Source organism: Heptranchias perlo, chromosome 1, assembly GCF_035084215.1.
Source record: "Heptranchias perlo isolate sHepPer1 chromosome 1, sHepPer1.hap1, whole genome shotgun sequence".
Lineage (NCBI taxonomy): Eukaryota > Metazoa > Chordata > Chondrichthyes > Hexanchiformes > Hexanchidae > Heptranchias > Heptranchias perlo.
The window spans coordinates 163,359,223-163,385,403 of NC_090325.1; the positions used below are offsets into that span (position 1 = coordinate 163,359,223).

Consider the following 26,181-nt stretch of genomic DNA (forward strand, 5'->3'; position numbering starts at 1 on the left):
CTTATTGAATGGCGGAGCAGGCTCGAGGGGCCGATTGGCCTACTTCTGCTCCTATTTCTTATGTTCTTATTTATTCCTAATTGAGTAGCACATAATCTAGGCTGACACTTTAATGCAATACTGAGGGATCATCTGTCAGAGATGCTGTCTTCTGGATGAGATGTTAAATCAAGGTGCCCTCTCAGGTGCGTGTAAAAGCTCACATGGCAATATTCAAAGGAGATCAGGGGAGTTTTTGTGGTATCCTGGCCAATATTTATCCCCCAACCAACACCACCAAAGCAGATTATCTGGTCATTCATCTCACTGCTGTTGGTGAGACCTTGCTGTGCTCAAATTGGCTGCCATGTTTGCCAACTTAGCAACAGTAACTACATTTCAAACAACTCATTGTCTGTTAAGTGCTTTGGGACATCCTGAGGACATGAAAAGCGCTATATTAATGCAAGTTTGTTCATTCTTTCTTGCTTTATTTAGTTACAATAATAGTGCTGTATTTGTTTGACGAGTAAAAATAATGCTGCACTACTAACGTTGGCTGCATGTGCGTCTTATTTTTGGTTAGTTGCAAAAGTTTTGGGAAGATGGTTATTGGTGTACAGAAATGTAGGTTTTGGTATTTTCATTAGAAATGTATCAAAACAGAATAAAATGTATTTTGAAACAAACAGGAAAACTATATGAATGTTGAGGCAAAGCATAAATAATCCAAATGTTTTATATTTGCCATTGATTCAGTTTAGGTGAGGACAATAACTCAAGCTTCACGGTGAGGCATTGTTATTTATTCAATTTTATTTAAAACATATGGAACAATAATGTTTGACACTAAGAAATGTAGAAATGTTTATAAATGCTTGCAATGTTTTTAAACCGAATATGTATTAATTCATTGGACTGACATTCTGGTATGTTACAAAGTGTTATGCTAGTGTTTCAATAGTATTAGGTTTGGATTCTCTGAGCTAGTAAATGACATTGTTGGATGGGCCTGCAAGATGATTCATGAGTTAGCTGGTGCAACAACATATTCTCTGTGCTCTTTTTGTATTGCTGTGTTTTCTTTGGTTGTGACACAGTGACAGAGATGGATGCTGAACTCCCAAGTGCTGATTAATTCAGACTCATCAATGTGCCAGACAAATTGTGCATGTAAAATTCATTGAAAATGTCACACAGTGACATTGCAAGGTTCTTTCATTGATGTGTTCTTTTAAGAATGTCCTTCATGGAATAAATAAGAAAAAAAACCCTCTTTGCACAATTCAAACTCTTCAGTTTTTAGCAGAAATGTTGTCGCTGGAGTTTCAGTAAAGTACAACAGTGGGAGTGTGAAATGTTCCTGTTATTCCTCTTGAACTGTGAAAATGCCCAGCAGTATAATAAATATAGATTTTGTCCTTTCGAACTTGGATCGTGAATTGAGAGTATTTTGAGCTGTTTTGAAGTAATGGTGGTAATTGTGGTGGGAGTAATTTTAGATGTTGATTGAGAATATCATACAGAAGAATATTAGTTTAAGTGTGATTGTTTTGCTACCAATATGTTAAATAACCCTGGTGACAATTTTGGAATATGTTGGCAAAGCTCAGAGCTTGGCAGAAAAATTGGATTTTAACAATTGGATGCATTCAGTTTAAGCTTTTTTTAAAAGAAGAACTGCAATCATGGGAGGTGGAAGGGGAAATGAGCAAACTGTAATTTCTTCAAAGCTTTATTTATTACTTAAAGTATCGGGCTGCGAGTAGGTGGTGTGCCTCTTTTTCACTGTTGGAATCATGCAAGGGCAGTTCCATGGAGCTGAACGGTGATGGAGAAGGATGGTCAACCATTTCAAATGCAACAGAGAGGCCATGAAGGGCAAGGAGGGTTTAACAAATCATCATCACAGTCTCAGAAGTTTAAAATTTGTGTCTTTGACCAGGGATGTCTTGATACTGTGAGCAGGATGGATGCTGGATGGAAGAAATTTGTAAAGGTGTTTAGGGAGCAATAGATATGGAGCTGGGAGATGTTCCAGGATAAGATGGATGGGTTGAGGGTGGGCTTTTTCGAGAAGGTAGCGATGATGTTTTTGAATGGGAGGATGGTGCCAGAGTAAAAAGACCCTTTCACAAAATCTTAGTTATGCTGCTCTTGGAGTACTGTATACATTTTTGGGCATCCCATCGTAGGAAGATATAAAAGAAACTGAGAAGGTTCAGTGTAGATTCACTAGTGTTGTTTGTGAAGAGACACTTGAGAAGTAGGAGCTTTTTTATTAGGCAGAGAAGGTTAAGGGCTGACTTGACAGAGGTTTTCAAAATTATGAAGGGTTATGATTAGATAAATAGTGATGGATTCTCTCCACTGGTTGGTGAGAGAGTAATTAGAGAATACACATATAAGGTGACCAGAATTAAATGAGAAATTAGAAAACATATCTTTACACAGAGGATAGTTACAATGTGTCACAGACTGTTGAAGCAGAGCCCTTAAAAAAATTATTTTAAAAGGGAATTAGATAGTTCCGTGAAAAGGAAGATTACTGAAAGGTATGGGGGGCGTGTAGCAGACTGAGATTCGGCTGTTTGGAGCACGTGGAGAAAAAGACTGAAGCAGACTTCTATGATCCTATAGATAAGATACAAAAAAGAGCTTGTCGTTTGATTGACAATCCTTTTCTTGCTGTTAGCCTTTAATCAAACTTTTTTCTTTTCCTGCCCTTTTGACATTTCTTTTCTCTTTCAATCTCTCCTTCCCCTTTTACAACCTTTCTTCTCTCTCCTGCCACCATTCTTGAACACAATCTGTCCCTTGACCTTTGAGCATAAGAGCATAATAAGACCATAAGAGACAGGAGCAGGAGTAGGCTATTTGGCCCCTCGAACCTGCTCTGCCATTTAGTGAGATCATGGCTGATCTGATTTTTACCACAACTCCACTTTCCCCCCTTTCCCCATATCCTATAAGCAGTGTAGATGAAAACATAAAATTACAAAGCGATATTGATAGATTAGGTAAATGGGCAAAACTGTGGCAAATGGAATTCAGTGTAGACAAATGTGAGGTCATCCACTTTGGATCAAAAAACAGGGTACTTTCTAAAGGGTGAAAAGTTAAAAACAGTGGCTGTCCAAAGGGACCTAGGGGTTCAGGAACATAGATCATTGAAGTGTCATGAACAGGTGTAGAAAATAATCAAGAAGGCTATTGGAATGCTGGCCTTTATATCTAGAGGACTGGCGTACAAGGGGGCAGAAGTTATGCTGCAGCTATACAAAACCCTGGTTAGACCGCACCTGGAGTACTGTGAGCAGTTCTGGGCACGACACCTTCGGAAGGACATATTGGCCTTGGAGGGAGTGCAGCATAGCTTTACTAGAATGATACCCGGACTTCAAGGGTTAAGTTACGAGGAGAGATGACACAAATTGGGGTTGTATTCTCTGGAGTTTCGAAGGTTAAGGGGTGATCTGGTCGAAGTTTATGAGATATTAAGGGGAACAGATAGGGTGGATAGAGAGAAACTATTTCTGCTGGTTGGGGATTCTAGGAGGAGGGGGCACAGTCTAAAAATTAGAGCCAGACCTTTCAGGAGTGAGATTAGAAAACATTTCTACACACAAAGGGTGGTAGAAGTTTGGAACTCTCTTCCGCAAACGGCAGTTGATACTAGCTCAATTGCTAAATTTAAATCTGAGATAGATAGCTTTTTGGCAACCAAAGGTATTCAGGGATATGGGCCAAAGGCAGGTTTATGGAGTTAGATCACAGATCAGCCATGATCTTATCAAATGGCAGAGCAGGCACGAGGGGCTGAATGGCCTGCTCCTGTTCCTATGTTCCTGTGATCCTTCGACTCCCTTGCTGATCAAAAATTTGTCTAACTCAGCCTTGAATGTATTCAATGACGCAGCCTCCACAGCTTTTTGGGGTAAAGAATTCCAAAGATTCACAACCACCTGGGAGAAGAAATTCCTTCTCATTTCTGCCTTAAACAGGTGACCCCTTATTCTGAGACTATGCCCCTAGTTTTAGACTCCCCCATGAGGGGTAACATCCTCTCAGCATCTACCCTATAGAGTCCCCTCAGAATCTTGTATGTTTCAATAAGATCTCCTCTCATTCTTCTAAACTCCAATGAGTATGGACCCAACCTGTTCAATCTTTCCTCAAGACAACCCTTCCATACCCGGAATCCACCTAGTGAAACTTCTCTGAACTGCCTCCAATGCAAGTATGTCGTTCCTTAAATAAGGGCACCAGAACTGTACGCAGTACTCCAGGTGTGGCTCACCAGCACCCTGTACATTTGTAGCATGACTTCCCTGCTCTTATACTCCATCCCCCTAGAAATAAAGCCAATATTCCGTTTGCCTTCCGGATTACCTGCTGCACCTGTATGTTGACTTTTTGTGTTTCATGTACGAGGACACCCAGATCCCTCTAGTGCAACATTTTGTAGTATTTCTCCATTCAAATAATATTTTGCTTTTTTATTTTTCCTCCCGAAGTGGATGACTTCACATTTTCACACATTATATTCCATTTGCCAAATCTTTGCCCATTCGCTTAACCTGTCAATATCCCTTTGCAGACACTTTGTCCTCACCGCAGTTTGTTTTTCCACCTATCTTTGTATGATCAGCAAATTTGGCCACAAGACACTCTGTTCCTTCATCCAAGTCATTGATATATATTGTAAATAGTTGAGGCCCCAGCACTGATCCCTGCGGCACCCCACTAGTTACAGATTGCCATTTTGAAAATGACCCTTTTATCCCGACTCTTTGTTTTCTGTTAGTTAGCCAATCCTCTATCCGTGCCAGTATATTACCCCCAACACCATGAGCTCTTATCTTGTGCAGTAATCTTTTATGTGGCACCTTATTGAATGCGTTTTGGAAATCCAAACATCCATTGGTTCCCCTTTATTCACCCTGCCTGTTACTGCCTCAAAGAACTGTAATAAATTTGTCAGACATGATTTCCCCTTCAAAAAACCATGTTGACTCTCCTTGATTGTATTACGAGTCTCCAAATGTCCTCCTACTACTTCCTTAATAATGGATTCTAGCATTTTCCCAATGACAGATGGCAGGCTAACTGGTCTATAGTTACCTGCTTTCTGTCTCACTCCCTTATGTTTGCGGTTTTCCAATCCACTGGGACTTTTCCAGAATCTAGTGAATTCTGGAAGATTACAACCAATGCATCCACTATTATAGCCACTTCCTTTAAGACCCTCGGATGCAAGCCATCAGGTCCAGGGTACTTGTCAGCCTTTGGACCCTTTAGTTTACCTAGTACTTTTTCTTGTGATAGTAATTGCTTTTAGTTCCTCCCTCCCCTTTGCCCCTTGATTTTCTACTATTATTGGTATGTTGTTAGTGTCTTCTACTGTGAAGACAGATACAAAATATCTGTTCAATTTCTCTGCCATTTCCTTGTTTTCCATTATTATTTTCCCAGTCTCATCCTCTAAGGGACCAATGTTTACTTTAGCTACTTTCTTTTTTATATACTTGTATTTACTGTCAGTTTTTATATTCCTTGCTAGTTTACACTCATAATTTATTTTCTCCCTTTTTATTATTCTTTTAGTCATCCTTTGCTGGTTTTTAAAGTTTTCCTAATCTTCGCGCTTACCAGTAATCTTTGTCATGTTGTATGCTTTTTCTTTTAACCTGATACCATCCTTGACTTCCTTAGTTAGTCGGTTCACCCTTTTTGTGGAATCTTTCCTCCTCACAGGGATATATTTTTGTTGCGAGTCATAAAATATCTTTTTAAATGTTTGCCACTGCTTATCCACCATCATACCATCCAATCTGTTTACCCAGTCCACTTTGGCCAATTCCGCCCTCATCCCTTTATAATTGCCCATATTTAAGTTTAATACAGTAGTTTCAGACCCAAGATCCTCACTCTCAAACTGGATGTGAAATTCTATCATGTTATGATCACTATTTCCCAAGGGATCCTTTACTTTGAAATCATTAATTAATCCTGTTTCATTACCCATTACCAGATCCAAAATGGCCTGTTCCCTGGTTGGTTCCCCAACATATTGGTCTAAGAAACAGTCCCTATTGCACTCTATGAACTCCTCCTCAGGGCTATTTTTGCCAATTTGATTTGTCCAATCTATGTGAAAGTTAAAATCGCCCATTATTATTGCATTACCTTTTTTACAAGTCCCCCTTATTTCCTGATTTATATTTTACCTTACAGTGTAGCTACTGTTACGGGGCCTATGTACTACTCCCACCAGTGATTTCTTTCCCTTGCTATTTCTTACCTCCACTCAAATTGATTCGACATCTTGATCTTCTGAGCCAAGATCATTTCTCACTATTATACCAATTTCATCCTTTATTTACAGAGCTACCCCACAACCTTTACCTTTTTTCCTATCCTTCCAAAATGTTAAAAAACCCTGAATGTTTAGCTCCCAACTTTGGTCACCTTGCAACCACGTCTCTGTAATGGCCACGAGATCATACCCATTTATTTCTATTTGTGCCGTCGATTCATCTATTTGGTGTCTTTCCCCCTTCTCTCAGTCCTCTCTCAACTTTTCTTGTCCTTTCTCCCTCTCATTTTAGTACTACTGTAATCTGTGCTCCTCTGAGCTTTTCTCTCTTGTTTCTTGCAAAATCCAAAATGGCACCCTATATGTTCTTCTTATAATCCCCAATGTGTTGAAATCAAGACTCATTACACAGTCTGCTGCTCTCAACTCATTCTTTCCAAGGACTTCAAAACTGTGCAACACTTGTACCTCCCAGACTGTGTTTCCTTCAAAAAATATTTTAGAACCCAAACACATCACATCCCGATCACTCATCTCTTTTCAACCTTGGTGGTGTCCTGCTCTTTAGCCCTTCACCATAGTTCTAAAGAAATGGTGATCTTGAAAACTGAAGAAAGAACTATTGACATAACTGTCCCAATGATTCTGTTGGTAAATGCACTGCCCAATGCAAAACTGAGATATGCAGATTAGGATGGTCCCAGGTTCAAATCTCAGTCTGTGCTAAGTTGGTCAATCTCTGTTGGGGTGAGACTAGGCAGTCTACATTTGGCCTCTACTTCTCAGAGTAGTGAGTAGAAAAAACACCTGGGTTGTTTCTTCTTGATTGCTAGCCATTGACTTCTGCTGGAAGGTGTGTGCGCATTGAATTCAGATGAGAGGAGGATCTGGCTCATATATGATACTCCAGTGGTTGAATTAGATAGAATTTACAGCACACCCTTCGGCCTAACTGGTCTGTGGCAGTGTTTATGCTCCACACGAGCCACCTCCCACATCACTTTATCTAATCCTATCTGGATGTCCTTTCTAGTAATTTCTCCCTCATGCTTCCCCTTCAAGGCATCTATATTATTTGCCTCAACTACTCCATATGGTAGCAAATTCCAATTCTAACCACTGGGCAAAGAAATTTCTCCTGAATTCTTCATTGGATTTATTATTGACTGACTTATATTTATGGCCCCTAGTTTTGACTCACCCACAAGTGGAAATATCTTATCCACATCCACCTTATCAAACCCTTTCATAATGTTAACCTCTATTAGGTCAACCCTCAGCCTTCCCTTCCAGCATGTTTAGTCTTTCCTGATAGTTATAACTTCTCAGTTCTGGTATCATCCTTGTAAATCTTGTTTGCCTCTATATCCTTTTTGTAATATGGAGACCAGAACTGTTCACAGTACTCCAAGTGTGCTCTGACCAAGGTTCTATAGAAGTTTAACATACCTTTCCTGCTTTTTAATTCTGTTCCTCGAGAAATGAATCCCACTGCTTGGTTTCGAATTTTTATTGCCTTGTTACTTTTATTGATTTGTGAATGTGTACTCCTGGGTCCATTTGTTCCTCTACCCCACTTACACTTATTATTCAAGCAGTATGTTTTTTTAAAAATTCGTTCATGGGATGTGGGCGTCGCTGGCAAGGCCAGCATTTATTGCCCATCTCTAATTGCCCTTCAGAAGGTGGTGGTGAGCCGCCGCCTTGAACCGCTGCAGTCTGTGTGGTGAAGGTTCTCCCACAGTGCTGTTAGGTAGGGAGTTCCAGGATTTTGACCCAGCGACGATGAAGGAACGGCGATATATTTCCATGTCAGGATGGTGTGTGACTTGGAGGGGAATGTGCAGGTGATGATATTCGCATGTGCCCGCTGCCTCTGTCCTTCTAGGTGGTAGAGGTCGTGGGTTTGGGAGGTGCTGTTGAAGAAGCCTTGGCGAGTTGTTGCAGTGCATCCTGTGGATGGTACACACTGCAGCCACTGTGCGTCGGTGGTGAAGGGAATGAACGTTTAGGTTGGTGGATGGGGTGCCAATCAAGTGGGCTGCTTTGTCCTGGATGGTGTCGAGCTTCTTGAGTGTTGTTGGAGCTGCACAAATCCAGGCAAGTGGAGAGTATTCCATTACACTCCTGACTTGTGCCTTGTAGATGGTGGAAAGGCTTTGGGGTGTCAGGAGGTGAGTCACTCTCCACAGAATACCCAGCCTCTGACCAGTTCTTGTAGCCACAGTATTTATGTGGTTGGTCCAGTAAAGTTTCTGGTCAATGGTGACCCCCAGGATGTTGATGGTGGGGGAATCGGGGGCGATGGTAATGCCGTTGAATGTCAAGGGGAGGTAGTTAGACTCTCTCTTGTTGGAGATGGTGAATGCCTGGCACTTGCCTGGCGCGGATGTTACTTGCCACTTATCAGGCCAATCCTGCATGTTGTCCAGGTCTTGCTGCATGCGGGCACGGACTGCTTCATTATCTGAGGGGTTGCGAATGGAACTGAACACTGTGCAGTCATCAGCGAACGTCCCCATTTCTGACCTTATGATGGAGGGAAGGTTATTGATGAAGCAGCTGAAGATGGTTGGACCTAGGACACTGCCCTGAAGAACTCCTGCAGCAATGTCCTGGGGCTGAGATGATTGGCCTCCAACAACCACTACCATCTTCCTTTGTGCCAGGTATGACTCCAGCCACTGGAGAGTTTTTCCCCTGATTCCCATTGACTTCAATTTTACTGGGGCTCCTTAGTGCCACACTCGGTCAAATGCTGTTTTGATGTCAAGTGCAGTTACTCTCGCCTCACCTCTGGAATTCAGCTCTTTTGTCCATGTTTGGACCAAGGTTGTAATGAGGTCTGGAGCCGAGTGGTCCTGGCGGAACCCAAACTGAGCATCGGTGAGCAGGTTATTGATGAGTAAGTGCCGCTTGATAGCACTGTCGACAACGCCTTCCATCACTTTGCTGATGATTGAGACTGATGGGGCGGTAATTGGCCGGATTGGATTTGTCCTGCATTTTGTGGACAGGACATACCTGGGCAATTTTCCACATTGTCTGGTAGATGTCAGTGTTGTAGCTGTACTGGAACAGTTTGGCCAGAGGCACGGCTAGTTCTGGAGCACAAGTCTTCAGCACTACAGCTGGTATGTTGTCGGGGCCCATAGCCTTTGTTGTATCCCGTGCACTCAGCCGTTTCTTGATATCACGTGGAGTGAATCGAATTGGCTGAAGACTGGCTTCTGTGATGGTGGGGATATCGGGAGGAGGCTGAGATGGATCATCTACTAGGCACTTCTGGCTGAGGATAGTTGCAAACGCTTCAGCCTTGTCTTTTCCACTCATGTGCTGGACTTTGTCATCATTGAGGATGGGGATGTTTACAGATCCTCCTCCTCCCGTTAGTTGCTTAACTGTCCACCACCATTCACGACTGGATGTGGCAGGACTGCAGAGCTTTGATCTGATCCGTTGGTTGTGGAATCGCTTAGCTCTGTCTATAGCATGTTGCTTCTGCTGTTTAGCATGCATGTAGTCCTGTGTTGCAGCGTTGACTGGGCTTGGTTTGCGTTTGCTGTGTCCGGTGCATAGTGGTCCGATGCCAGGTTGTCCGTCCGTTTTTATTTTTATTATGACTTTTCGTAGCGATATGTTACAACTGAGTGGCTTGCTAGGCCATTTCAGAGGGCCATTAAGAATCAACCACATTGCTGTGAGTCTGGTGTCACATATCGGCCAGACCAGGTAAGAACGGCAGGTTTCCTTCCCTAAAGGACCTTAGTGAACCAGATGTGGCCTCCTTATACTTCCTACCAAAATGCACCACCTCACACTTATCCATATTGAAATTCATTTACATGCCCATTCTGCAAGTCTGTGAACATCGTCTTGTATTTTGTCGCATTCTTCCTCAGTATTATCTGTTGAAACTCATTATCTTGGCATACAAATGAAGGTTAGCCACTTGGGTGATAATTGTAATTGTACCCTGAATGAGTCAATACCTTCAGAAAAAAGAAAATTGAATGGGAAAAATATTGTTATAATTGGATATATTGTGTTTATGCTTAAGGGACTTTTATATTAAAATGGCACTATCATTATGAAAATAGTACCAGTGTGAGAAATGAAAATTACTTATGCAAATCAGCCCATCAATGATTTGTATATCTTTTTAATTGGATGCTGTGCAATTAAAATGAATGTACAAAGTGACCAAGTGTTATAGGTCATTAGTAAAACAGGAACTATTTTGTCCAGTCCACTTGAGAAATCATTTAGACACTGTTCAGTTAAAATGCGAATTCTTAAGTTGGATTAATTGTTATAAATAGCATTGTATATTGATAGTATTTATTTGAAAAAGATCAGCGTTAGAATATTGTGTCATAAGAACATAAGAAATAGGAATAGGAGTAGGCCACACGGCCCCTCGAGCCTGCTCAATAAGATCATGGCTGATCTTCAACCTCAACTCCACTTTTCGGCCCGATCCCCATATCCCTTGATTCCCCTAGTGTCCAAAAATCTATCCATCTCAGTCTTTAATATACTCAACGACTGAGCATCCACAGCCCTCTGGGGTAGAGAATTCCAAAGATTCACAACCCTCTGAGTGAAGAAATTTCTCCTCATCTCAGTCCTAAATGGTCAACCCCTTATCCTGAAACTACGTTCCCCCCAGTTCTAGACTCTTCAGCCAGGGGAAAAGGCCTCTCAGCATCTTCCCTGTCAAGCCCTAAGAATCTTACACGTTTCAATGAGATCGCCTCTCATTCTTCTAAACTTCAGAGAATATAGTCCCATTCTACTCTATCTTTCCTCATAGGACAACCCTTTCATCCCAGAAATCAATCTAGTGAACCTTCGTTGCACCACCTCTAAAGCAACTATATCCTTCCTTAGGTAAGGAGACCAAAACTGTACACAGTACTCCACGTGTGGTCTCACCAGAGCCTTGTACAATTGCAGCATGACTTCCCCTCTCTGCAGTCTTTACACGGTCAATCGCACCATCCTTCTCCAACGCCTCTCATCTGTTGTCCAGCTTGGTGGAGCTGCACTCGCTTGGTTTCACTACTTCCTATCTGATTGTGACCAAAGCATCGCTATAAATGGCTTCTCTTTCCATACTGTACTATCACCTCAGGATCATGCCTGACCCCCCCTCTTCTTCATCGACATGCGCCCCTTGGTAACAGCATCAGCGGAAATGGGGTTAACATTCTTATGTATGTTGACATCTAACCTTGGATGTGCTGCATTTGTCTCCTTGGAAGACCAAAGCATTAGCCCCCTCACCATAAACTCCATACCCTTGCTTATAACTCCATTCCCTTGCTCAGCCACTGTCTCAGGCTGAACCAGATCGTTTGTAATTTATTCTACCCCAAGTTGAGCTTCTAAACTCATCCTCTTCATCACAAAGACTCTGTACTTCCACCTCTAATGTTGCTCACCTCCACCCCTACCTCAGCCCATTTGCTGCTGCAACCCTCATTCATGTCTCTCTCATCTCCAGATTCGACTGTTCCAGTGCTCTCCTGGCTGGCCTCTTGGCCTCTCATCCTCTAACCTCTACAAACTAACCTACCCTCTACAAGCTAACCTACTTTGGCTCCCAGTCTCCATTGTCTCCGAATTAAGATTCTCACTCTTGTATTCAAATCCTGCCATGACCTCACACCTCCCTATCTCTCTAACCTCCTCCAGTGCTACGGTGCTCCTCCCTCGAATTCTCCATTTCTCTGATTCCTCCTTTCCTTTAGCCCCATCTTTGGTGGTTGACCCTCAGTTCAGCCCCCACACTTCAGAATTCCCTCCCTAAATCTTTCTACCTCCCTCTCCTCCTTTAAGACCCACCTCTTTGATCAAGCTTTTAATTAACTCTCCTAATATCTCCTCCTCTGATTCATAGGAACATAAGAACAGCAGTATGTAATTTATTTAGCCCCTCGCGTCCTTTCCACAATTCAATTAGATCATAGCTGAACTGTACCTTAACTACATTTACCTGCCTTTGTTCCATATCCCTTGATACCCTTATTTAACAAAGATCTATTGATCTCGGCCTCAAAAATTTAAATTGACCCAGCATCTGCAGCCTTTTCGGGGAAGAGTGTATCAGATTTCCACTACTTTTTGTGTGGAAAAAGTGCATCCTGATCTCAAGCCTAAATGGCCTAATGTAACTTTAAGATTATGTTCCCTTGTTCTGGATTCCCCATCAGAGGAAATAGTTTTTCTGTATTTACCTTATTGAATTCAGCATTCATTTCTTTCCTTAAGCTGCTGTGAAGTATCTTCGGAGACTTTTCTATGTTAAAGGAGCTATACAAATGAAAGTTGCTATTGTTGTAAATTATGTTATGTTTGTGTACATCTGCATAAGATATGTGAGCTGTTTTCTCAACTGGAATATCTGAAGTGCTTTTGAGGTGCTGTATCACTGGAAGTTAAAGCAACATTATAAGCCAGCAGTGGACAGTAGAGGTATATGTGGATATGTTAAAGGGAAGTTTTCGAGGTTTGATTTTAAATCAGCCTGTGGCAATCTTGCTCTGGGGCTGCTCGTTTTGTTTAATTTAAATGCTAGAAAACTAAGTTGTGCTTCCTCTAATGCTGTTTTTATACTGCACCTACTGATGTAGTACTGGCTGCATTTAGTAATTGTACAAGCAGGCAGCTGCAGTTGCACTATGTGCTTTATTATAAAATGGAAAGGGCAGAGTTCTGTACATGTTCAGTTAAACATGTACAGTGCATTGTTCACTGGTCTCTAGGTTTTTCTCAGATTTAAAAGGACGTTATAAGTCAACTTCCTATAATGGCAGTTTTTAAAAAAAAGTTTGAGCAGTGTGAAGATCATTTTTCAGGTGATCTTGCTTGAATTGATGCTAGCCTGCACGGTCTACTTCATACTGCCATTTTGATCAGTGGTGCTGAAAATGTGCACTGGACAAAAGGACCAGAGTTCAATAAATAGGTGGCCACAATTATTTCATCGCTAGTTTTAAAAAGTTGATAAGAATTTTTTTTGGTATTTGTTGAGTAGTTTTTCTTGCTGATTCCAGTCTTCCACTAAGAAAACAAGTGAACCTAAATCCAGTGAAGATGACTGGAGTAGGTTCTGCAAAGGACTAATTTGAGTTTTGTCCAGTTGGAAAGTGAGGATGAGGAGTTCTTTAACTCTGGCCTTAATGCATAACTGTAGTATATATACCATTATCCTAGGTTATTGTTGTGATGAATGCTATTCATGCTCTAAGTATTTTGTTTGTGTTTTGCTTTTGTATTTCACTGTTGGTGATGTAGTTAATTAATTATATGTTAAGGTAATTAACCTCTGGGTAGTGTGGTGCCAATTGTGTTTGAAAAGTGTACTAAAATATTTGTTGCCTTAAGAGTATTGTCCCGTGTGCGTCTGAAGTTTACAGAAATGTACATTATATGAATGTGTTTTATATGTGGTACACAGCAGTGCCAAAAATCAGTAACATGCAGAAAATGAACCATTTAGCTACTTTATCTCACAATGTTAGCCTTTGTGCAGTTTGCCATCCCTTCTCTCCATCCACTTCCAAAAAATAATGAACTTTAAATGCTTTGTGTTTCGCAGGGAATGTTTATGGAAGTTTTTCTTTCCAGCTGACTACCAGACATTGAAGGTCACTGAATTAGCAAAACCTAGAAAGCCAAGGCAGATTCTTGCATTTGAACTACGCATGAATATCATTGCGGATGCCACCATTGATTTACTTTTTACGAAAAACCGGGTAAGCGCAATCAAATTAATTGCACATCATCAGCAATAATTTTATAGGTTATGTCATATGTCAGAACTAAGATGGAGAGCTAATTAGAAAGCATAGCAGGTTATAAAGTCTGTAGGATTTGTAACACCTGTTATATCACTAATTTATTGAGGACAGATGGCTGATGGTCAGGGAGTCTAAGGTGTTGGGGTAAATTGGATTTGCTGCTGGATCCTTAGAGAATACAGTGAGGTATTAATCCAGAGCTAATGCGACATGATAGGTAGTTTGATAACCTGAGAACTCTAACATTCAGTAAAGTTATAATCTTTAAGAATCAGAAAATTTGAATCACTGTTGGATTACAAAGAGTAACTAAATCTTAAAGTAGCATTATACACATGCAATTGGAACGCAAAGAATTAAAGTTAAAAAGCTGTGGTTTTTCTTTCCTGACAGGTAATTTTTGACAATCCAAACATTTTCTTAATTCACTGATCCCATTTCTATCTGGATTTTTGTATGAATTCAGATACCGGGACAGATTTTTGAACAAAAAAGAAAAATACTGGAGATGCTGAAACAAAAGCAGAAAATGCTGGAAATAATCAAGTCAGGCAGCATCTATAAAGAAAGGAAACATGTTAATGTTTTGGGATTAATAGTTCTGATGAAGGGTTGTACCTGAAACATTAACATTTTTGCTTTATTAACAGATGCTGCCTGACTTGGAGTGTTTCCAGCATTTTCTGTTCTTGTTTCACAAATTTTTGACATTGCGTAATTTGCTGGATTTCCAGTGTCCAATAAAATGTATAATTTTGTTAGTGTAGGTGCATGCTGCCTGTTTTTTTTATTGTTGGGCAGTGGACCCCCTCCCCTCCTGTGGTTGAACTCTGTGACAGTCCCACTGCTTTCTGGTGTTCTAAAGCCCTGATTTGGTATGCTTTGCTGAGACCTTTTTTAATTCCATCTCTCATGAATTAGAGGGAATTTGACGCTGTAGGAGGCAGAGATTATGTAGCTTCCCTTGTGCCACAGAAAATACTTTACTGTTCTTCTGATTGCTCCAGGAGAGCATTTGGTCGGAAGCACATAGTTCAACCACAGCCACACGGAAAAAAACCCACAGAAAAAAGCAAGATTTAAAAAAAAACATGGTGAAGACAACAGCAAAAATAAGTAGTGTTAGAATGAAGAACACATTTAATATTGTGTAGTATAACCCTAGATGAAAGAAATTCCTGTATGCAGGTGAATGAAAACACTCCTTGACCCCTCAGCAGAGTTGGGTAGCTGAGCTATATGAACCAAGAATTTGATCTCCGATATCTACTGATTCAGGGAGGAGAAAATTAGCTGGGGTTTTTATTCCTGGTCACTATCCAGCAGCCGTTGCTGGAAAAGTGCATGTATGGACATTGAGGGGACGGAATCTGGTTTGACTATGATAATGTGGAGATGCCGGTGATGGACTGGGGTTGACCATTGTAAACAATTTTACAACACCAAGTTATAGTCCAGCAATTTTAGTTTAAATTCACAAGCTTTCGGAGGCAACAAGCAACAACGTTCACCTGAGGAAGGAGGAAGCCTCCGAAAGCTTGTGAATTTAAAATAAAATTGCTGGACTATAACTTGGTGTTGTAAAATTGTTTACAATTGACTGATACTCACAGATGTTGAATAGATTGCCAACCATCTATGTCAAGACTCGCATGTGGATAATGGCCACTTAAGCAAGGTACTGAATTGTACCACAGTAATGAATTAACACTTCAGGAGAGGAGGGAGGGAAAAAGGCAAAGTATTGATTCATTTTTGCAGTTTCAATACATTGTGTTCCCCCTGTTTACAGGATAAATAGAGCAGAACATGAAACAAATATTGCGGAAGGGAGGGGGCATTTTGATGAGAGATTCCTCGATGCATATAAATGATTTATGTGATCTAATGAAAGTTTATTCTGGATATGAGTGCATTGTAATCATATTTAAAATACACATTACATGTTGAAATGCGTGTTTATTTTAGGAGACCAATGCCATACATGTAAATGTTGGAGCAGGTTCATATTTGGAAGTCAACATTCCTGTGACTGTATGTGAAAATGGTAAGAAACTGTCCACATTTTGAAACATTATACAAACATTATACCTTTTTATTCTAATACGGTGTGTTAATGTGCAACTGCATGTTTTGCATTGGGGAAAGATTATTTAAAGGTTGTCACTTTAATACTTTTTAATGGGTATATAAGATTATATTATTAGTTGTCAGATATGTGTGGGAGGACAAGCTGAAAAGTTACTTTAACCTTTTTTTTAAAAAAAGTATATTATTCACAGTATTAACTATATATGTGTGGTATGGGTTTCTGATTCCATAGGCTATTCACCAACTATTAAAGGTCAGCTTCTCCATGTGGATGCAACTAGTAGCATGCTGTATCGAACTCTGTTGGAGGCAGAAATGTTAGCTGTGAGTTTTTTATTTACATTTTTTGTAAGTCGCATTTGGGATCAGAGCTAGACTTTCAAAGTTGAATGGTATTGAGACAAAGTTGATTGAACATTTTAAAATGGGTAAATGAATTCTACTTTTGCATGTCTGCATATCATAGCCGAAGCTTGAATTCCTTGTTTCTTTAACTTGTGTGTTTTTCATTTGTTCTGTTTTTTTGGTAGTAGAAACATAGAAACATAGAAAATAGGAGCAGGAGTAGGCCATTCGGCCCTTCGAGCCTGCTCCATCATTCAGTATGGTCATGGCTGATCCTCTTTCTCAATACCATATTCCCGCTCTCTCCCCATACCCTTTGATTCCTTTTGTGTCTAGAAATCTATCTAGCTCCTTCTTAAATGTATTCAGTGACTTGGCCTCCACAGTCTTCTGTGGTAGAGAATTCCACAGGTTCACCACCCTCTGAGTGAAGAAATTTCTCCTCATCTCAGTCCTAAATGTCCAACCCCATATGCTGAGACTGTGACCTCTCGTTCTGGACCCCCCCCAGCTAGGAGAAACATCCTCCCTGCATTCAGTCTGTCTAGCCCTGTCAGAATTTTATACGTTTCAATGAGATCCCCTCTCATCCTTCTAAACTCGAGTGAATACAGGCTGAGTCAATCCAATCTCTCCTCATACGACAGTCCTGCCATCCCAGGAATCAGTCTGGTGAACCTTCGCTGCACTCCCTCTATAGCAAGTATATCTTTTCTTAGGTAAGGAGACCAAAACTGCACACAATATTCCAGGTGTGGTCTCACCAAGGCCCAGTATAACTGCAGTAAGACATCCTTGCTCCTGTACTCAAATCCTCTTGCAATGAAGGTCAACATACCATTTGCCTTCCTAACTGCGTGCTGCATCTGCATGTTTGCTTTCAGTGACTGGTGTACAAGGACACCCAGGTCCCTTTGTACATCAACATTTCCCAATCAATCACTATTTAAATAATACTCTGCCTTTCCGTTTTTCCTTCCGAAGTGGATAACTTCACATTTATTCACATTTATCCACATTATACTGCATCTGCCGTGTATTTGCCCATTCACTCAACTTGTCTAAAATCATCTTGAAGCCTCTTTGCATCCTGCTCACAACTCACGATCCCACTTAGTTTTGTGTCGTCAGCAAACTTGTAAATATTACATTTGGTTCCCTCATCCAAGTCATTGATATATATTGTGAATAGCTGGGGCCCAAGCACTGATCCCTGCGGTACCTCGTTAGTCACTGCCTGTCACCCCAAAAAAGACCCATTTATTTCTACTCTCTGTTTCTTATCTGTTAACCAATTTTCAATCCATGCCAGTATATTACCACCAATCCCATGTGCTTTTATTTTGCACACTAACCTCTTATGTGGAACTTTATCAAAGGCCTTCTGAAAATCCAAATAAACCACATCCACTGGTTCTCCCTTATCTATTCTACTAGTTACATCCTCAAAAAAAAACTGCAGTAGGTTTGTCAAACATGAATTCCCTTTCATAAATCCATGTTGACTTTGTCTAATCCCGTTGATATTTTCTAAGTGTCCTGTTATCACATCCTTTATAATAGACTCTAGCATTTTCCCTACTACTGATGTTCGGCTAACCAGTCTGTAGTTCCCTGTTTTCTCTCTCCCTTTTTTAAATAGTGGGGTTACATTTGCCACCCTCCAATCTGCAGGAACTGTTCCATAATCTATAGAATTTTGGAAGATGACAGCTAATGCATCCACTGTTTCCATCGCTACCTCTTTTATCAGCTTTCAGTCCCATTAATTTCTCCAGCACTATTTTTTACTAATACTAATTTCCTTTAATTCCTCCTTCTCATTTGGTTCCCTAGCTTTTCTGGGAAGTTATTTGTGTCCTCTTCTGTGAAGACAGAACCAAAGTATTTGTTTAATTGCTCTGCCATTTCCCTGTTCCCCATTATAAATTCTCCCGTTTGACTGTAAGGGACCAACATTTGACTTCACTAATCTTTTTCTTTTTATATACTTGTAGAAGCTTTTACAGTCCACTTGTATGCTTCTTGCAAGTTTACTCTCATACTTTATTTTTCCCCTCTTAATCAATCTCTTGGTCCTTTTTTGCTGAATTCTAAACTGCCCCCATTCCTCAGACTTGCTACTTTTTCTGGCAACTTTATATGACTCCTCTTTGGATCTAATACTATCCTTAATTTCTTTTGTCAGCCATGGTTGGGCCGCTTTTCATTTTGTGTTTTTGTGCCTGGAAGGAATGTATAATTGTTGCAATTCATGCATTTGTTGCTTAAATGTTAGCCATTTCCTATCCACCGTCTCCCCAATCTATCATAGCCAACTCGCTCCTCATAGCTTCGTAGTTTCCTTTGTTTAGATTTAGGACCCTAGTTTCGGATTGGACTACTTCACTTTCCATCTTAATGAAGAATTCTATCATATTATGATCACTCTTCCCTAAAGGACCCCGCACATCATTATTAATTAACCCCATCTCATTGCTCAATACCCAATCTAGGATAGCCTGTTCCCTAGTTGGCTCCTCAACGTACTGGTCTAAAAAACCATCTCGTACAATTATCCCATAAAATTATTAAATGATTATTCAGGGTGCGAAACGTCAGACAGAATTTAACGTAGCAGTTTACCGTTGCAATATGCACGCACTGGTGTGGTTCACTGGATTACATTGCAAGTCAATGAAGTATGCAAGCACCTAAGAATGCAAAACTTGCACAATTAAATATATGCACCCGATTCGTGTTGAATTTCCTGATTTCAGCTGGACTCATAGTTGGGTTCTGCAATTAGCAAAGTCTGGCAGGGAATCTCTCCATCAGGAGTTCACTTTATAAAAAAATTTAGAAGCGCGCGTGTGTTTGCGTTTGTGTGTAGAATCATAGAATCTTACAGCACAGAAGGAGGCCTGATGTGCCTGTGCCGGATCTTTGAAAGAGCTGTCCAATTTAATCCAACACCTCAGCTTTTTCCCCATAATCTTGCAAATTAGTCTCCTTCAAGTACATGTCCAATAGCCTTTTGGGAGTTCCTATGGAATCTGTATCCACCACTCTGTCAGGTAGTGCATTCCAGATTTTAACAATCCTCTGTGAAAAATATTCTCTTCACTTCCCCTCTAGTTCTTTTGCCAATTATTTTAAATCTGTGACCTCTGGTTACTGGCCCACTTGCCAGAGGAAACAGTTTCTCCCTACTTGCTCTATCAAAGGTCATAATTTTGAATACCTCTATTGGGTCTCCCCTTAACCTTCTCTGGCTCTTGCACCCCTTTCAAAATAGTGCCATTTAGATTATGCTGCTTCTCCATGTTGTTCCTCCCAATGTGCTCACTTCACACTTATCCGCATTAAATTGTATCTGCCCATTTCACCAGTCTGTGTCCTCCTGAAGTCTGCTGCTATCCTTCTTACTATTTACTATGTTGCCAAGTTTTGCATCATCTGCAAACTTCAAAATTTTACACCCTGTACCCAAGTCCAGGTCATTTATATATAACAAGAAAAGTAATGGTACTAATGGTGATCCCACTGCAATCTTCTCTTCAGTTAGAAAAGCATCCATTCACCACTACTCTCTGCCTCCTATCCCTTAGCCAATTGCGTACCCAAGTCACTACTGTCCCTTTAATTCCATGTGCTTCTATTTTCTTAATACGTCTGTTATGTGGTTCTTTATCAAATGCCTTTTGAAGTCCATATATATAACAGCTACTGCCACTACCTTCATCAACCCTCTCTGATACTTCATCAAAGAACTCAATCAGATTAATCAGACATGATTTGTCTTTAACTAATCCTTGTTGGCTGTCCCTTATTAACTCGTGCTTTTCCAAGTGAGAATTAATTTTGTCCTTGTCAGTGGTCTCGTAGTTTTCCCACCACTGACGTTAGGCTGACTGGCCTGTAGGTGCCAGGTTTATCCCTCTCCCCTTTTTTGAATAAGAGTGTAATATTTGCAATCCTCCAGTTCTTTGGCACCACTCCCATATCCAAGGAAGATTGAAAGATTGTAGTCAGAGCTTCTGCTATCTCCACCCTTGCTTCCCTCAACAACCTAGGATGCATCCCATCTGGACCAGATGACTTGTTAACTTCCAGTGATGCCAATCTATTTTGCACCTCCTTTCTATCTATTTTTATCCTATTCAGTATTTCTACTCCTCTCTTTTCGACTGCGACATTAACTTCATTTTTAAAAAATTCGTTCATGGGATGTGGGCATCGCTGGCAAGGCCAGCATTTATTGCCCATCCTTAATTGCCCTTGAGAAGGTATGGTGAGCCGCCTTCTTGAACCGCTGCAGTCCGTGTGGTGAAGGTTCTCCCACAGTGAAGACAGATGCAGAGTACTCATTGAGTACCTCAGTTATGCCCTTTGCCTCCACAAGAAGATTTCCTTTTTTGCCCCTAATTGGCCCCACCATTCCTTTAACTATCATTTTACTTTTTATATGTTTATAAAAGATATTTATGTTATCCGTTAATCTTTTCTCATACTCTCTCTTTGCCCTTCTTATATCCATTTTCACTTTACCCCTGCACTCTCTGTATTTTGCCTGGTTTTCTACTGTATTCTGTACCTGACACAAACCTTTTTTTCTCTCTTCTTTTAACCTCTATTTCCTTTGGGTGCCCCATCTTTCTTCCTTATGGGAATGTGCTTGGTTTGTACCTGAACTATTTCCGCCTTGAAGGCCTGCTATTGCTCATTTACTGTTTTCCTGGCCAATCTTTGTTTCCCGTCCACCTGTGCTAGATCCCTTCGCAAATCACTGAAATTGGCTCGCTTCCAAATGGGTATTTTCACTGTTGATTTTTCTTTGTCCCTTTCCATAACTACTTTAAACCTAATCACTTATGATCATTATTATCCAGATGTTCTTCTACTGAAACACTTGACCTACTCCATTCCCCAGAACTAGATCCAGCACTGCTTCCTTCCTCGTTGGGCTAGAAACATACTGATTAAGAAAGTTCTTCTGTACACATTTTAGAAATTCTTCACCCTGCTTGCCCTTTACACTTTTTTTCCCAGTCTATATTAGGGTAATTGAAGTCCCCTACTATTACTGCTGTATTATTTTTACATTTCCCTGAAACTTGTCTGCAGATTTGCTGCTCTAGCTCATTCTCACTACTTGGGGATCTATAGTAAACACCCGGCAATGTAACAGCTCCTTTTCTGTTCCTTAACTCTAACCAAATAGAGTCAGTCTTTGAACCCTCTAGTATATAGTCTCTCTGTAGAACTGTAATATTATCCTCGATCAATACTGCCATCCCCCTCCCCTTTCTTGTGCAGCTGAGTCTCCCATGGTGCCCCTGGATTTGCTTCTGACTGCACTCCCCCGAGGTGTCATCACACTCACTGGTATTCAACACTGAATACTGGTTTGTGAGTGCCACACTCCCAGGGGATTCCTGCATTGCCTGCCTAGTCTGCCTGGTGGTCACCCACTCCCTTTCCTCCTGAACACTCAAGCTGTATGAGAGAGAAAAAAAGCAGGAAAGAGAGAGTTGTTTGAAAATGTGCATTATTAACAACTTCGAAGAACTGTTTTGGAGAAGTCACTGAGCCCTGAAACTGAGGAAACTGTACAGCCGATAATGGGCTGGATCTTGCTGTGAGCAACGCCTGCCATTCGTTAGATTTGCACTTGCCGATAGTCTCTTCATGGGCTTTTGCAAGGCACGTTCCTCTCATTGGGCACTCAATCCAACTCCTCTCCCGGGCTTCTGGGACCTGTGTGAACGGGGCAAGCAACTGTGTATCCCCTTAACCAATCAGATTGAAGCACTGTTAATGAGCAGCAGAGTCAGAACCAGGAAGTGTAAGTTAGAATAGTGAATTCAATGTTAAATCAGGTACAGAAAGTAAAATAGAGAGGGAAAGAAATACTGTATTAAGAGACCGAAAGAAAAATAAAAAAATGTAATGTAAAAAAAATCCAACAACAATTAGAATCTGAAGGAATGAGACTTCTCACGTGTAAAAGTTAATTTTCAGTGCCAGAGAGGTCGTTTGGCAGTTGTTAAGATTTACTATGCTGTTAAGAGGGTGCTTAGACTTGAAATGACTTGATGTACCTTTTTTGGCGAGATTAGTTTGTATCCATCAGGTCAGTGGTGGAACTTCATGCTGTTCCTATTCATTTGAATGGGGAGCCAGTGGTGAGATGTTGTTTTCGCGCTGCTTACAGAGGAGGGTCGCATCTGGTACAGCAACTTCCAGATTTCGATTTTTAACTGCGCGTGTGTGGTTGCTGGAAGTTACTGTCTGATTTGCACAGAAATAACGGCGAGCGCTGTTAGCCTCGCTGTTATTTTCACAGCATAATCCGGCCCAACATTTTTAACCAAGTATCTTGTCATTTCAGTTGTGTGTTACTTCATTTATTTTCCTCACTCCTTGTCACTGTTGGACATAACTCCTTCAACTCAGATCTGCTGTCATTATTCTTGAAATAAAAGTATTTAAAAGCAAAACTTATCACAAACGTGTTAAAGCTAATAAAAAGCAGAACACTGAAGATGTTTGAAATCTGAAACAAGAACAGAATGCTGGAAACACACAGCTTCAGTTCTGAAGAAAGGTTCCCACCCAAAACATGAGCTTTTCTGTTCTCTCCACAGATGATGTCTGGTCTGTGTTTCCAGCATTTTCTGTTTGGCCACTGCTCCCCCACCTCCGATTGCTGGCTGGCTGTTCATGCCATGCTGGCAACAATTGCAGTGATGCCCGAGGCCCAATATCAAGGGTGTGTCGGGCCTCACCACTCAGGCGTAGAGAGGGAACCCTGCATCCCCCACATGCCCAAAAGTGGGTGTGCCCTAATTTCTACTCCTAAATCTCCATGAACGGGCCTTACACCTTGTCTATAAGACACTTTCACATTTAAAGTAGCTCAATGTCATGACTCCACCAGGTCCTACTTTTGGTGTTGAACCTTTATTATAAATATCTGAGAAGGTTGTCTCAGTTGGTTTTGAGAGTTTTGCCTTCTTATCATCTCTTTGTGTGCTGAGAATGATGTGTGGTAGTGGTTGGAGGAACTTTCACTTTCACTTAACTTTTAGGTAGTTTCCTTTTATAGGATTCATCATGTCAGCATTGTTGACTTCTGGCAGGCTAATTTATAAATGTGGCATAGAGCCAGTTCACTTGCAACAAGTAATTGCCATCCAATCTTTGCATACTCTGCCACCACCTAACAGGGGGAAAATCTTCCAGGAGGATTAAAGGCCATTCTACTAGATTAGTAACTGCATCTTGGTCTATTATTGATGGCCTAAGTAAATCAGCTAGTTGAAGCAATCCATAAATTTGCCAAAATATTAGTCTCTGGGTTTATTTAATGCTTAAGATTATTTGTATCAGTGGATTGAGCGGAGGCATGGCAAACTAGATGGAAGAAAGCAAGGTACTGAAGGAAGATATAGGCAGGCTAGTGAAGTGGGGAGATAGCTGGCAGATGCAAAGAAATGTGAAGTATATTTTGGGATAAAGATTAGTGAAAGGAAGTATACTTAAAGGTAACATTCTCAACTGTGTGGAGGAACAAAGAGATTGTGGGATACAGTAGAAAAGGCCATAAAAATGGCAAATGGGATTCTGTGTTTTATATATTAGACATTAAATTCAAAAGAAAGGAAGTGATAAAGAATTTGTTGAAGGCATTGGTTAGGCCACATGTCAAAGTTGGTATTGTGTGTAGTTCTGGGAATCACATTATATGAAGTATATTAGAATTATGGAAAGGATGCAGAGAAGATTTGCTAGAATGATACCAGGAATGAGAGGTTGTAGTTATGAAGACATGGTTAAAAGCTGGGTCATTTCCTGACTGGAACAGAGAGGTTAAGGGGAATCTCAGAGGTTATTAAAATAATGAACGTTTTTTAATGTGGACTGCTTTATCACAGATCGCTGCTGAGGCAGAGAATGTAACAACATTTCAAAGGTAATTGGACAAGAATTTGTAAAGGATGACAATAAAAGCATAGGAACGTTGGAACAGTGGAAGGCCATTCAGTCCCTCGAGCCTGTTCTGCCATTCAGTTAGATCATGGCTATTCTGTATCTTAACTCCATCTACCTGCCTTGGTTCCGGAACCTTTAATATCGTTGCCTAACAAAAATCTATCAATCTCAGTTTTGAAGTTTTCAATTGACCTAGCCTCAACAGCTCCTTCGACGAGAGTGTTCCAGATTCTCACTACCCTTTGTGTGAAGAAGTGCTTTCTGACATCACCCCTGAAAGGCCTAGCTCTAATTTTAAGGCTATGTCCCTTTATTCTGGACTCCTCCACCAGAGGAAATAGTTTATCTCTATTTACCTAATCAACTCCTTTTAATTGAGATCTAATCACCTCAATTAGATCACCCCTTAATCTTCCATACACAAGGGAATACAAGCCTAGTCTATGCGACCTGTCCTTATACTTTAACCCTTTTAGCTCAGGTATCATTCTGGATAATCAGCGCTGTACCCGCTCCAAAGCCAATATTTCCTTCCTGAGGTGCGATGCCCAGATCTGAATGCAGTATTCTAAATAGGGTCTAACCGGAGTTTTATACAACTGTCACATAACTTCCATCCCATTGTATTCCAGCCACCTTGAGATAAAGGCCATCATTCCATTAGCTTTTAAAATTATTTTTTGTACTGTCCACTATCTTTTAGTGATTTCTATACTTGGACCCCTAAATCTCTCTGCTCCTCCACAGTTTCCAGCTTCGCACCATTTAGAAAATACTCTGATCTATCTTTCTTAGGTCCAAAGTGGATGACCTCACACTTTCCCACATTGAACTCCATCTGCCACAGGATATAGGATATGGGGCAGGGGCATGGAATGGGATTAGAGTAGGTAGCTCAGTTGAAGAGGTATGGGGAGGATGGGCACAATGTTGCTGAATCGCCTCCGTATGTGCTATATTTCTTTGATTTCTTTTTGTCGTTTTTGGTACTAGTACGACTTTCTCCTGCAATGAGAGCGCCATTTTGATTAAGGCATTAGCTCAGGAGGCACATTTTATATGTGTGGTAAGGGAAGGCCACACCCTCAATTGGTCCTGAAGTAATGTTGAGGAATAATGGCGTATGGGCATTTAATACATTTGTCTGAAATTTCACTCTTATTATAATGGAGTCTGTAACCCATTTAGTTTAAACTGATGAACACCTTCTCCAAAATAGCAGAAAGAGGAATTTCAGATGAACACGTTAAGCGCTTGTATGGTAGTATCCCATGGCATAATTTCAGGGCCATACTGTTGCTGATGGGAAGAGATCTGAAAGGAGTGAAATTTGAAAAAAAATCAACAGAATAGCTTTCCTTGAAATAAGGAAACCATGATCTATTGTTTTTGACTTGATTGAGGTAGAAGATTGATCAGAGCTGACAGCACATCAAATTCACTTGACTGGAAGAGATTGCAAGTTTAATGTCCAAATAATGTTATTTTGAACAGATATTGTTCAGTGCAGGGTGCAGATGGTGTTACAGAACCTGATAATGCCGGAATTAATATTTTCTGTCCTGGTGCTTTCTTTGGCTGGCTGTGTAGAGTTTGATGTACTCAGGATGACCCCTAGCATCAGGGAAAGAAATTAAATTGCGAGGAAACTAGAGATGCCTT

At 40.7% G+C, this 26,181-nt stretch overlaps 1 protein-coding gene across 7 annotated transcripts in view; it reads left to right on the plus strand.

Annotated features, from left to right (window-relative positions):
• kiaa1109 (KIAA1109 ortholog) overlaps positions 1 to 26,181 on the plus strand; it is a 460,818-nt gene that overhangs the window by 65,977 nt on the left and 368,660 nt on the right. For all 7 annotated transcript variants that reach the window (XM_067993249.1, XM_067993258.1, XM_067993276.1 and 4 more), the window contains 3 exons: positions 13,905 to 14,061; positions 16,075 to 16,153; positions 16,430 to 16,521. In XM_067993249.1, the coding sequence (XP_067849350.1) occupies positions 13,905 to 14,061; positions 16,075 to 16,153; positions 16,430 to 16,521 (328 nt within the window). The remainder of the gene's footprint in view (positions 1 to 13,904; positions 14,062 to 16,074; positions 16,154 to 16,429; positions 16,522 to 26,181) is intronic.